Below are 14,406 nucleotides of genomic sequence, written 5' to 3'. Positions count from 1 at the left end.
GTTTGTTTTGGAAGTTTATTAAAAAAACGTCCCTGTTTGGTTTTTGACAGAGATGTTTTGTGTAACCACAGTTGTTTCCATTTATTTGAAACAGTACTGAAATAAAAAAACTTTCTTTGAAGTGTTACATCGTTTTAAGGGGGAGTCTTGTTATTTTCCATTCTGTTGTTTTGTTTTCTGCCACAGAAAAGTACATTCACTTTGTCATAACTGCACAATTTAAGTATCCTTGAGTCATATTGAATATTTTTAACAACAAAAATGTAAATACCAAAGTTGTATGTATCAAGTCAAGATCAAACATGCAAAAGCTGACATGTTTGCTGAAATTTGGACATTAAACAGATGTTTACATACGGTATACATGAAAAGAGGTCAGATAAAACTATACAGCACAACCCCCTCCGATTTTCAGCAGAAACTACACGTCAGTATGACGTTTTTTCAACGGTGGCAAATTTGGGGTTAATTAACTTAATTGTGTTGGTTGAAGAATGTTTCTATTTTTGCCGAGCTCAGACAAATAAACCATTCATTGCATCATACCGGTCGCTCTCTAGTACAACTTCAGTATCCAAAATGCGAGTCAACAGGCGCATCTTGGAAAAACAACACTGTTATGCACATATCACATGGCTGGAAGCACATGAGAGGCAACTTGTTTAGCTGCAGAGCTCTTGGAAGGCATTTTGTTGCAGAAAACACCCAAAGCGGCAAAAAGTCCTGTTTAAAGACAAATCCTAAAAAACTCAACTAAACTTTAAGACTCTCACTGAGGGGAAGTTTCAAAGTTCAACAATATAATCCAACCTAGCATTAAACTGATGTATTGGTTTGACCAACCTGAAATCTGTTGGCCTAAAAATAAACATAACTGAATTCTTTTCTAACCACAATTACTTAACAAGTATCCAGTAAAGTATATTTATCTATGTGAAGTTATTTCAGTGTTTATTCATACCTGCATAAAGGGTTTTGGAAGTGGGTGATACTATTGAGACATCTTTCCCAGCCTGTCAAGAATGATTTAGATAAATCCTGAACAGTTATTACTGTGTATGTGAATGGTTCAATTTTAAATGGTAGATTTGAGTGATTATAGGCACAAAGTACTCTCAAATCCAATGAAGATTCCCCACATATCTGTATCAACCTATATTAGTTAAAATACTAACCCTAACATACTATACAAGCATATTTCATACATCATTTAAAATGAAGGCAAACAAGTTACGAGCTAATCGTCCTCTCGGTGTTATTACACTAACACTGCTGCTAACTGGAATTCATTTCTGTAATTTATTTAAAGCACAACATGGGCATCCTTTCTTACAGGACTTGTAAGAATATCACCAATACATTCATGTAAAGAAAGCTAAGCTTTTCTTACTACCACAACACAACTACAGTCTGCCCTCACTACTAACATTTCCAGTGCAGAAACAGGGCTGGTGTTCTTTGAGAAAAGTTAGTGAGTTTACTGCCGGCTAAGTCTGTGTAAACATTCTTATGTGCACAGCTGGTACACTCCCTCTTTGTCCTCAAAGACGCTGAATACAATTCAACAGGCTTCCATTTTTCCTTTTGGTTAACCAACCTTATCACATGGCAGCTCTGGTTGACTGGACTTTTGGTAAACACCCTTTATAAGAAGCTACAAAAGCATTCAAAAGTTCATCATCAGGGGAAAATTTGTTATCAGAAGTTGAACATCAAATTAAAATACACTTGTTTGAAGAGTTGACAAACAAGTCTTCTTATATCATCATTCTCCCTGATTTTTAAGTGCTTCCATCTTGTGGCCCAAAAAGTGACTCACAACAAGAGTCATTAATTCAACAGCTCTTCAAATTACAATAGAGCCTTAAATGGAGCCCTGTCATATCATAAACTGGGGATATTAAATGATGGCGTATCATGACCAATTTTAACACAAAACATAAAAATATGTTCTTAACCCTTAATTTTAAACTTATAACCATACTAGAAACTGTATAAAATAAATAAAAAGGGGCCAACAGATGAACAAGACAGGATCTCTATTAACAGTTTGGTCACACCAGCAGAAAAGGGTCTCATTATTTTAAAGGTCGCCATAGAAATCTCATTAACCAATGAAACAAGTCATTAAATAGCTTGAAATACAAAAGGTTCATTCCAATTACTGAAAATAAGTTAATTCAAGTTTCATAAAAGTGTGTAAACAAGAAAACCATTTGTACAGAGTCTGCTCAGTGAAGAAAGTAGTTTCCATCGAGATCCTCCTTTAAGCTCATTTTCTCTGGAGCTCCTTCTGTGTTCTCTCTGCATCACAGGTCCCAGTGTGGAGTCGGAGCGCCCCCTGTCTGTGCAATGCGCTCAGGGTCCTGAACTCCAAAGGCATGGTGTGGGGACTGGAGCTAGACGTGTACTCGTACTTTAGAGTGTCGTAGTAGTGGTATTTGACTGATCTGCCCTGTGGGTCGAGTGGGAAGGGCCAGAAGCCGTAAAGATGGATCTCTTCACAGAAGCGAGTGGCCATCGTGTACATGAGGAGCCCAGTGGTCGGACGCTTGATGTGGACATTGTTGGTTAACCAATACCTGTTGACGAAAATATATAGTATGCAATTAGCTGCATCCAATGATTCGTTAACTGTCACCTAGGAAATACAGCAAAAGGAAGAATATATTCAATGTCTCCAGAGCTCTTTTCTAGGTAGCGCATAGGTAAGCCTTCATTAGGGAGCAACACTTATGTCCTTCACAAGACCTTCGTCCCTCTGGGTTTTGATTAATCCAGATATACAGTAGGCCAGAGCCCACAGAGGGGAGCTGAAGCCTAAGAAGTCACACATGTAAAAAAAAAATAAGCGCTTGCCCGATGTTTCTCTGCTGTAGACCAACAAGCTGCCCCTTTAAGGACTGTCTGCTGATGATCAATAAATGACCTTTTCATCTCGTGTTCCATTTGCTAAGTGGATGAACTGCAAGAAATGTCCTTATTTTTGAACTAATGCTGAAGCAGCTGGTCGATTGTCAATTATGACAGATTTATTGTTTAGTTAAGTCATTTATGAAGCAAGAACACCAAGCACTCTCTGGATCCAGCTTCTGAAGAGCTTTGCTACACCTTTCTCTTCATATCCTTTTAAAATTAATATATTGGGTTTTGCACTGTTGACTGGAACAACATCAGAAGATGACAGGCTCTAGGAAAAGGTATTTTTACTTATTGAAAATAAAAAGAATTGTTTCTTGCAGCCCGATCATTCCAAACATTTGGTGGCTCAAAAATCTTGATTCAAGTGCAGCCATCTGGAGAGGAAACAAACACTTTCAATTTGTTTAGTTTCCAGACAAATAGTTTTCCCCTCACCCTACTGGCAAAGCTTTAACTGCATGTTTCTTCAGAATAATAACTCTTGAAGACTAAATATTAGTTTAATTAGTTGTTCAGGTGGATATGTTGAACAAAACTACGCTCTTCTACTTTAGGTGACCTAGGAACTCCTATTATAGTGAGATGCCACATGCTGCCCTCAGAGGAGGATGGTCAGACGTTCACTTAGACCTAACTTTATTTCGCTTTCCAGTCACACTGGCCCATTTCTCCAGCCTCTGGCCTACTGCCGCCTCCTCTGGCGTGTGCACTCAGTGGTCGGTGTGGGAGGCCGTGTTGAGATGCAGAGGTTGAACCATTTAAAGCAGTTCCTGTGCCATGAAGGGCAAACTCCACAGGGCAGGTTACAGTCCAACCAAACACGACAGCAGGTGATCAGCATTTTAACAAGCAGAGGAGATGTCTACTAATCAGTGAAATGGTCTGCTGTGACATTTGGTTGGAGTGAAAATGAGCAGCTCCTCTGTTCCCTCCTGTACATGATGGGGACATAAAGTTAATTTGCACCGAGAGAAGGTCAGGTCGGGAGTATTTAACAGACAGCACTTTAAAAAGGAAAAAAGGCATGAATTTCATCTTCAAGAACATTTCAGACAAATTATTTTCTCTTGTACAACACTGATCAGATAGACTCATAAATGAAGAATTATAAATGAATGGCCCAGTTATACCCCTTCGCAACACAGAGTGTTAGTTGGGGCATACAAAATGGCATCATTTGGTCCCTGACCAGCGGTGGTTGTTAGGCTTTTTAACAAAGGAAGAAAAGGTCCCGAGCACAATCTGGTTGTGGTGAGAGAGCACGCAAGGACAGCAGCAAAAGATTCACAGAAGGATTTCATTACTGTATATAACAGAATTTGGAGCTAACAAATATATTTTGCACAACATTTATGCATACTGCAAATTTATCTCTTCATAAAGCATTTTCAGAAGTAGAGTCAGTAACTCGGTCTCAAAATCAATGCACAAAAAGCTGAGAATGAACACCTGGTCACAGTGAAGATGTCAGCTTCAATTAAAGGAATAGCTTGACATTTTGGGAAATGTGCTTATTTGCCTTCTTGCAGAGAGTTAAATGAGAGGATCGATACCATGAACAACATTTTATCTATCCGATCAGCCTTTCTATGTGGTTGCCTGGTAACCTCACCGTGACGACAAAACTCTGGAAAGTTGCCGTTGTCGATCACCGAGAAATAGTCAAAGCATGCGAGTCCCCTGGAATTGTTCTAGGGATGGGACTATCAGTCAGTCTGTTAGTCAAACATTATACCTTCTAAACATCAGGATGTTAGCGAAGACATTGTGAGCATGTTAGCATGCTGGCATTAGCATTTAGCCGCCAGTGTGGCTATAGACTCTTGTACTTGTTACATTTCTGCTTGTGTGCAGATTAAACAAAGAAACAATGGGATAATTAGTGAGCTTTAGAGGGGGTAGGCATATTTCTGAACTTTGAGCTGAGCCAGGCCAGCTTTTTCCTTGTTTCCAATCTTTAAGCTAAACACCTCCTGCTTTTTACTTAACACGCAAATATATGAGTAGTAGCGACCTTTAGACCTGTAACAATTATTAAATAATTGTCTAATTGCTAATTCTTTTTATTTTTACATATTCAGTTTCTTTGTTTAACCCCAATTCATTGCTAACAGTAGCTAAGGTCCTAAGTGGTATGACTGTTGATGTTAATTGTCAGTTTTATGTTCATTAAAGAAAGAAATACAATGTTTTATGATAATTAGGAGGTTTGGTTTACTTCATAGGTCGTGTTCCTGTGTTTCTACATTATCTGGGTCACATAATAGTGATATAACCAAAAGATGTATCCTGGGATTCATTCAAAACTTGAATTTGTTTGTAAAACTGAAAGAGGCAATTATAATGTTAACTCACAATTATTATGTTAACTCACAATTATAATGATAATTCTAGCAACCATTTCATCGAACACTCAAGAAGGCAAACAAGTCCATTTTTCAAAATGTTCAACTATTCGTTTAAGAGAGACATAAACGCCTGATCCTAGCACACAAATAAATCATAAAAAACAGTTACCTGTATGTCTACTTGAACTATGTCATTCATTTCAGACCCAAATATACAAAGACAGATTTTACACCCGGTGAATGGGGGAGCGAATCCAGGTGCACACTGATTGAAGAAAGAGCAACACTATCTGCCCCTGGAGAGCAGCTTTAATGCTCAGTTTAAAAATAGCCACCTGGGCTGCAGATTAGCGTTTCCTATGCTGCGCACAGGTGTTCTTAATAGACGCAGCACACCAGGATCAGCGGCTGCCAGCCTGAGCTACATCTTACCCTCTGACAGCATGGAGGAGGCGCAGCGAGGGGAAGGCGGTGCGCACGTCCACAGTGTGCAACAGGATGAGACGAAGGGCCCACTCCACGCGCTCCTCTCCCCCCTTGGCCATGAAGGCTGGGATCCACAGAACACTGCCGGTGAGGCTTTGAAGCCGCTGCAAGAAGCGATCCCTCCACTCTTCGCTGACCAGGTCCTGGAAGGCCCGCTGCACCACTGAAGGATTCATGGTCACCAAGTTGGTCCGCCACCCTACGTCCTGAAAGTACTCCTCCACTGGTGCCAGGTTACACCTGCAAAACAAGCAAAGCCACGTCACTCATTGTCAGTGTCAATGTAAGTTAATTCCTTTATTATCTTGTATCTCTGTCTTGTGATCCAAACATAAACCTAAAGAAAGTTTCTCAATGAAGTGTTGAGCAACGAACAAGCTTCAAAGCAGCTTCGCATAAGCTTTACAGGTATAAGAAACTTAGTAGGAGGAGACAGGTCTATCATATAGTTAACACAAGTTCCCCTTGCAGTTCAGATTCAGTGACTGATAAAGCTAGGACATCCACATTTTCTTTTTCTTTGATTTAACACACATGCACGCACGCACGCACACACACAAGCCAAGACAGAGCCTGAAATGTGTCTGTAAGTAGTGGGATGTTAATCATTTAATGTAAAAGAAAACCCAAACTCAATTTCAAAAGATTTAACAGACTTTTGCTCCTGGCTGGCCTCAAGGATTTCAGAAACTTAATATAGAGACAGCGAGTAGAGCCAGTTCCCTCATTTGTTTTCTTAAATCTATGACATGAACAGAGAGATGGGTGACAAATTGAAAACCCGAATAAAAGAGTGGAGAGCAACATTTATGCAGAGGTAATAAATGCAGGAGGTGAGGGGTCACTGAATGGTTTGATAAACATAACGATTATGAGAATCATATGCTGTTCACGTGCTGTGGTCTTCATTCATTAACCAGATTGACAGGTGAGCTTAAATGAAAGACAACATGCACATTGCCCTTAAAATGAGCTTGAATAATAATATGCAGTAGCGTTTTTGTGATAGGTCTTTCATTTCATAAACTGATTATGGTGACTGATATCTGGGAATCTTGACTAGAAATGATGGAGGAGACTGCCCAATGACGAGTCCAATAAAGTTAGATTAAATGCAGCTTTATTCAATTATTGAACAAGGAACGAACACACACACACACCAACACACACACACACCACACACACACACCACACACACACACACACACCACACACACACACACACACACCCACACACACACACACACACACACACACACCACACACACACAACACACACACACACACACCACCCCACACACAACCACACCCACACACACACACACACACACACAACACAACACCTCTTTTATACTTTTCTTCTTGTCCTTACACATGTCAGCTCATGTATTACTGTGATACAGTGTTGCCTTCAAACCACTCCTTATTTGTAACACCCTTCTAAAAGATGGACACATTGCACATCTATTCTCAACTGTGGGATTAGGTTACCTCAAACTAAGCTTTCTGTGGAAGATCCTTAGAATAGATGAAATACAGATGAAAACCTATATGCTTAAATATTCCACCTATCACTGACAAGCTGCCACACAGCAATGTTAATTAACGTACACACATAGACGTTTTCAAAAATCTTAAAATCTCCCAGTAGCTCACACCTTACTAAGGACAAATTTATTTTCCCCTTCAATTTAATACTCATTTGCATAGCTGACATTTCTACCAGGAGTGAAATAAAGCAGAAAATAGAAGTGAAATTCAGCATTAAGGCAGGATGGCATTTTGTTCATTGATGTTAACCTTGGTCTCCAAGTAAATACCAGAAAACACAAAGCTGGTAATTATCTTCACGGTGAGGCATCTCTAGTCCCTGCAGTGTGGCAGGAAAACACACCAGGAGTACTTGGTTTTAATAACTCAACATACTGTTGTTGTGGCTGCTGACTGTCCAGTGAAAACTAGGCATCTCCAGAACATCAACATTTCAGCTTAGTCACATTTCATTTTTCAGATAATCCAGTGTTTTTTGGTTTTGTTTAGTGCACAAGGAAGTAAAAGAACACTTGATTATTCAGTAATCTGAAAATGCATGGTTTTCACTGGACAGGGACTTGGTTCTTTTACAGCTTCATAGTTGCTGTCAATAATACAGCTGAGTGGCCAGGTTGGTTCAGTGGTAGAGCAGGCGCACATGTACTGAGAGGTTTATGCCTGGACGCATAGGTCCAGGGTTTGAATCCAACCTGCATGTCTTCCCCCTCTCTCTCCCTCTCAAAGATTGAAGGCGGAAAGCCTCTTAAAAAAAAAAAAAAATACAACTGATGTACTATACCTGCTTAAGGAAATAATTGGTTCAAAGATTACAGTATACGGCAAATATGCATCACCAGCTGACTAGTTTATTTTTGAAAGGGCAATTTTTTAATTGCTTGAGTACCCAAAAATATTCAATTACAACCCAGCACAGAGCATATAGAACTATATTTAGCTGAAATGTGAATACCAGAGAGAATTTTATAGCTTTTAAAAAGGTCCCATTCCCTCTTGTCTGCCTTCAGACAACCATTACCGCCGTGCCCTGACGTTATTACCATGCTGCTGTGGTCTAGAAACCACGACCTCTTCTCATCAGCATAACATCGCAGCACTTAGCAAACACAAGATGCGCTGACAACAGAATACCTTTCTGAATAAAAAAGGGACAGTCATGTTGAGGCCTATTCAGCTATTGATCATTTAGCTGAAAGAGGTGCTACAACAGACATCTACTCCTGCTCCATTTATAGTATATATAACATTAAAGTCCATGATTTATGGCAGGATGTTTTCCACAGATCTTGCATGTTCCATTCCCGGGGTCATCATCTGCCCCCCCCCTCTGCATATATAAGTCATCCTTGCTCAAGTTACTGTTCCTCTCTAGTCACACAGACAACTAACTCCTCATCATTATTACTCACATATCAGTTACATCACCACATTAGCTATGTCGTGTGTCATATGCCAAAATTAGACGGCCTCAATTATCCCGATTTCCATAGAGTACGTTTCAAAGTGTCTCGGGTTTATTTTCCTCCAATGACAAGTATGAATAGTGATAAATAACCCACTCAGCGACTCTTTAGAAACAAGACAGAGCCGGCTTCACAAACACAACTCTCTGGTACATGAGAGCAGGACCCCTGAGAGCGCTGGTGATTCTCTAAAAAAGCTGGATGCAAAGGCTTCTTCTGTTTCTGCTGGATGCAAAGGCTTCTTCTGTTTCTGCTGGATGCAAAGGCTTTTCAAAATGTCAGTTTAATGTATAATCATGCATTTAATTGCTCTCATTCCAGCAGCTCGTTTTCAACTTTAAAATCATTAAAAATTGTGACAGCTTTTTCAAAAGCCCAATTAATATATTTCCAGCTGCATGAACACCGACTCTAAACATGAATTAAACTGAGAACTAAAGAATGTCATTATCATTCCAATGTGAATGATACTCTTAGTAAAGTGAGATAAGCCTACAACTGAAAACTTATGTGGTAATCCATTTCAGCTACAGCCAAATTTGACCAGAATGTTCTATCATTTATTTCAAGTGGAAGACTTCCAACCCTGTAATCATTTATGTCATTTCTGTTAAAAAAAAACAAAATACCTGATAACAAAGTCATGAGAGTCGATGTCGGGTCCACAGCTGCTGTTCAGCAGGATCCCGGAGTTTCCCACAATGGCGCAGCGCCTGTGATGTTGGTTCTTCATGGGCGATACAGTTGGCAAAAGACGGTAGAGATTTTCTGAGATGTTTATGGTGCTGTGGCGATCAAACACATAGTGGATGATATCTCCTGGCTTCAGTGTGCCCTTCAGGATAGATATGTCTCTCTCCGGATCAAGAAATCTTAGAATATTCTTCCTGTGAAAAGAGAAAATACACACTAGTTATAAAAGACTCTGCTTTGTTGAATGTGAAAATGTATTGAGATAATTGTTGAGAGCGAAGAGTCTGCCTGATGAGGCTGGAGAGGGTCTTGTTGAAGGTCCAGTTGGTTGATGAGAGCTTGGCAGTGGTATTGTAGCTCGGGCCGAGATGATTTACATCTTTGCTTAATCTCGTCAAACCAGTCGGATCCACGTGGGCTGCAGCCTTTCTAAATGAGAATGAAAAGACATGGTGATGACACACTATTGTTAAAAAACAAAACCTTGTTATTTGGTCTACGTATGTAATTTCTCCCTCTTCCTCCCGCCAAAATTAAGGGTTATTTTTTATTTTTCCTATCCGAATCGAGGGTGTAAGAACATAGGGTGTCATATGTTGTACCAATTGTAAAGCCCAAATTTGTGATTTGGAGTTATAAAAATAGTGGTGGAATATTACTAAATACACTTATTCAAATACAATTTTTTTCCCCCTTAAGTACTGTAATTAAAGCTTAACTCTTTTATGCTAATTTATACTTTTACTCCACTAAATGAATGGTACTTCTTATTGCGCTATACCTATTTTACTGCATAATAAGTACTTTTGATACTTTAAATACATTTACCAACAATACTTTTGTACCTTATTATACAGGACTTTTGCTTGTAATGGAGTATTTTTACATAGATCACAAATCAATCAAAAGATCTGAATATTTCCTTCACCACTGTGTAGAAAAAAATAGACTTCCCTTGACTTGGCTTCAGTGAGGCTTAAACATAATTTAAATGCAATAACACTGATGTTATTTAAAAGACAGCATTTTTAATTTAGCTTTATTGTTATGGCAGCTGTTTTCACTGTCACATGGATAAAACCACATTGATGGGTAATTATAGCAACTGCCTTCTCACTGTAAAAAGTAATGAGATGCTCACTATGTCAAGGCTGCAAAGGAATTATATGATCAATGCCAACTATACAATGTGTACCATGTATGTGTGTGTGTGTGTGTGTGTGTGTGTGTGTGTGTGTGTGTGTGCCTGGACATAATTAGATTTTTTTAGCCTCTGCGGTTTAAAGGGGGAGGGTGCAAGTTCATCTTCTGGATGTCCAGTATTTCTAGAGAAAAAAGGAAAAAAAAAAAATTTTGATGTTTGAATAAAAAGCAGGGATGAAGCCGGGTTGTACATGGGGCTTTCCGGGACCCAAACCTGAACAAAAATGCCCCCACTGGATTTAATACGGGACGGTATTTTTGTTTTTTTAAGCACAAGGATTTTTTTAAAACTATCCACTGGGGGCCCATTGCTGTGTAAAGAGGAGAAATGTGGCCTTAATGGAGCCCCCGTAAAAAAAAGGGGTTTTTGTTTCTGAGCAATCTTTTTACAGGGGTGTTTAAAAAGCCGCCAAGATGCCCTTTCCCGGAAACATTGATGTGCCCTTAAAATGGCCCCAAATTTGGATCCGACCTTGGGGCAGAGTGATTTAAGTTGGTCTTGAAAAGGGGTGTGAAGCTAAAAAAAGAGGAGGCTTTCCCCTGACAGAAGGGGGGCCCGTTCACTCATTTTTCAATCCTTTGGGGGCTTTTGATATATTGTTAGAATGGTTAAAACTGCATTTTAGGACAAGTGGGAGGGGTTTTTTTTTTTTTCCACGGGGAATCAAAAAACCCAAAATGACCTCAGTACAACAGAGCCTAGCCGGATAATTTCATTTTAAAAAAAAATTCTTTCTGAAGGGAAAAGTGGGGGAATATCAAAACCCTTTACAGAGAAAATTAAAAAGGGAAAAGTCATTTTTGCCCTTTTAGATAACCCGGGATCTTTATTTGATGTGATGCTAAAGAGGAGGGAAAAGGGAAAGATGGGGCATGTTTAGATTGGTTTGGGTTTTAAAAGCACAGCGATTTTTGGGGAAAATTAAGGGTTTTTTTCGGGGTCAACTGCATGGGGGGCTGTGCAATTTTGGGGCACTCTCAGAAATTTTAAAGTTTAAAAAGAAAAAGAGGGGAAAACCTATTGTTTCCAATTGTTTGCACCCCCCACACACCCACCCCCCTTTATAGTGTAACGTACCTATCCGCATGCGGGGGGGCTCAAGGGGCAAAAAATCTTTGGGGCCCCTTTGGCGGGTGCTGTGAACAGCTGCACTCCCCTGTGTTACAAATGTAGAAAAAAATCCCCACATAGGCTTTTTAAATTTAACTCCAAACTTCAATTCAGAAAATCGTTTAGGAAAACACCCACACACACCACCACACAAACACCCCACACACACACCACACACACACACACACCCACACACACACAACAACACACACACAAACACACACAAAAACCAAAACACCCACCCCAAACACACAAAACACACAAAACACACAAAACCCCCCACCCCACGTTTAAATTAAAGGTGGGACTTTCGGCAGTTTCTTTCCTCCACTTTGCAAATCTCCAATTTTGGAAAAACCCCAACGGGCCAGGTTTACAAAGCCGAACAGCAGCGTGCGGAACACAAGCGGCATGGGTGAGAGAGGGGGGGGGGGGGCTGCAACCGGGAGTCCCTCCTTTCAGCAAAACACTGTTACTTAACCTTCTTGCGTTTCCCATTTAGAATCGAAAAGCCGTTTATCCACCTCTTTCCATTGTTCTTATCGACACTCCCAGGCGAGCTGCGGTCCTTCCCCCCCCCCCCTCTTCGGTTGATGGTTCCTTGTGTGTGTTTCCGGGGGGGCGACGCTGCTGCCGTGTCCCCTGCCCCGGAGCTATTCCCCAGTAAAAACTTTGAAAAGCGTGGTGCACCTACAGAGCCTGCCATGGGAGCAGCGAGCTGTGGACCACATGCAGTCTTAAAGGCGCAGCGGCCAACAACTCCATCTTCACCTCGGCCGGTTTGGGTTTTTAACTGGTTTTGAGTTAACGGGTGATAGAGGCAGATGTGGTGTAGGCGTGGTCTCTCAGGACCCATTCCCGATAACCGGGAAATAACATTATATCGCTTTCCTTCTATTTCACATTTATTTGTCAGTGTCTTGTGAACTTTACGATAAAAACGAGTTGCTGAGCATTAATTCCTGCCCCGACAGACATTTATGCAAACACTTGCCGTTGTCGTTACGAACTATCATCCGTTGTCTGGCGACTGTGTCTCTTACTGCACGTCACGGTACACCCCGATCGACTTGTGACTATAACACTTCACCGTTAAAGCACTGTTTCTGAAATGTAAGCAAACTGGTGTATTATATAGGCATACTGTTGAATGATAATGTGTCGATGTATGTTAGCGGGGACGTTTCATGTTATCTGTTATTTATTTGACCTATCACTTCTATGTTTCGAAATGGATTTTTCATATAGGCCTACTGACTCAACTCAACTTCAGATATCATTCATAGCGATGTATGTAATATTTAAGGCATAGTGAAGTTTTGGATATTTTAAATTACACTATCTGGAATGTTTTTTGTAATTATGATACCCTAAACTTAAAATAACTTTTAAACAATTGGATTGTACATATCTGAAATTGCATTGTTTCCTAACTATAATGTTGCAACTATTAGACATTCATAAGATTGACTTTCTACACCAACACTTGCTCGAACTCCGGCACTTCAAGTCAATTCTAAATATGTGCCAGACACCCAGAGCAATAAAAAATACGTTTCTCTCCGACCCACTGTGCTATATGCAATATGCGTTTCAATAAGCGAGAGGTATCATTTGTATTGGATGAATGAGTAGGCATTCTGCACATTAAGGAACGTGATTGTAAGGTGCAACTTAACATAACCCATCGTAGCCTACATAAATATAATTACATCTAGCCTATAAATGCCTATGTATCACAACGTAATCTGAGCGGATGCACATGTTGCCACATCTGCATTCAGCTGGGTGTAAACCTCATATGTAGCTTATGTTTTACTTACAGGCTGTATTGAAATGTAACAGATATCAAACCGTAATCCATGTTGTAGTAGGCCTACTGTTATTAAATTAACTTGTGATGCCGTTGCAAGAACGAAGACCACAACGTAGGTAGCTGCAGTGATGCCTGTTTGAAATACTGCAACGTCAATAAATCGACAAAATGGTTCATGCTGTCATTATTTGTGTCATAATTGTGTTTAAAGTAATGGTAAGGACGTTTAGCATTTAGTCAATGTATTTCCTTTAACACGACCTAGATCTTACATTGCATATTGAGTTTGAATTTGTGCACCATGTTGACGTGTGGAAACTTTGGTTTTATTTCTACAACACAGCTGTTTTGTTGCCCATGTTAAATATTAGGTATTTGTAAGTGTAAATGAATCGATATGAGCCTATGACGATGCTAGTACTTGTGTGACACAAGTTAATCGGGCGCACTGAGCGCTGTTCTGCTTATTTCAGCGGTCTTTATTTGTGTTCCATCTGCAGAGTCAGCAAACACTTCAGAAGGTTTAAATAAACGTCATTACCAACACTTAAAACACAATTATGACACAAATAATGACAGCATGAACATTTTGACGATTTATTGACGTTTGCAGTATTTCAAACAGGCATCACTGCAGCTACCTACGTAATCATTTCTGCGGAGTTTCTCATGGCACACCTACACCACATCTGCCTCTATCACCAGTTAACTTAAAAACCAGTTAAACCAAAACACCGGGTTGCTTCCACTCTCCTCCAGGTGTTGTTGGCTCACAATAAGAGGAGGAGTGAGACCGCAGTAGCCTACAGACAG

The 14,406-nt window shown here is 40.0% G+C and overlaps 2 protein-coding genes across 3 annotated transcripts in view; both read right to left on the bottom strand.

Moving 5' to 3' along the window:
* Position 1: 1 nt before the first annotated feature.
* Positions 2 to 13,656, bottom strand: st8sia2 (ST8 alpha-N-acetyl-neuraminide alpha-2,8-sialyltransferase 2). 2 transcript variants are annotated; one of them, XM_032522836.1, is made up of 6 exons: positions 13,601 to 13,656; positions 10,735 to 10,788; positions 9,752 to 9,892; positions 9,400 to 9,657; positions 5,703 to 5,996; positions 2 to 2,582 (listed from the first exon to the last, which is right to left on the bottom strand). In XM_032522836.1, exons 1-6 carry the CDS (start codon positions 13,639 to 13,641, stop codon positions 2,273 to 2,275), a joined length of 1,098 nt encoding a protein of 365 aa, XP_032378727.1. In that variant the 5' UTR covers positions 13,642 to 13,656; the 3' UTR covers positions 2 to 2,272. The 2 variants fall into 2 exon arrangements, with proteins under 2 accessions (XP_032378727.1, XP_032378726.1); XM_032522835.1 differs by lacking the exon at positions 13,601 to 13,656 and adding an exon at positions 12,091 to 12,558.
* Positions 1,570 to 14,406, bottom strand: part of slco3a1a (solute carrier organic anion transporter family member 3A1a) — a 54,708-nt gene continuing 41,871 nt past the window's right edge. Inside the window, exon 11 of the transcript XR_004332974.1 lies at positions 1,570 to 1,581. The gene's annotated coding sequence lies outside the window, so the exon portion shown is untranslated. The remainder of the gene's footprint in view (positions 1,582 to 14,406) is intronic.

Source organism: Etheostoma spectabile, chromosome 8 (genome assembly GCF_008692095.1).
Source record: "Etheostoma spectabile isolate EspeVRDwgs_2016 chromosome 8, UIUC_Espe_1.0, whole genome shotgun sequence".
Taxonomy (NCBI): domain Eukaryota; kingdom Metazoa; phylum Chordata; class Actinopteri; order Perciformes; family Percidae; genus Etheostoma; species Etheostoma spectabile.
This window is presented reverse-complemented; position numbering and strand designations above follow the sequence as displayed.

Coding starts and splice junctions, on each gene's coding strand:
- st8sia2 (XM_032522835.1), bottom strand. CDS start 12,275: ATGGGAAACGCAAGAAGGTTAAGTAACAGTGTTTTGCTGAAAGGAGGG. Junction 10,789..12,090: donor AAGTGGAGGAAAGAAACTGC/CGAAAGTCCCAC, acceptor TTTTTTCTCTAG/AAATACTGGACATCCAGAAG. Junction 5,997..9,399: donor TCTCATGACTTTGTTATCAG/GTATTTTGTTTT, acceptor CTTGTTTTGCAG/GTGTAACCTGGCACCAGTGG.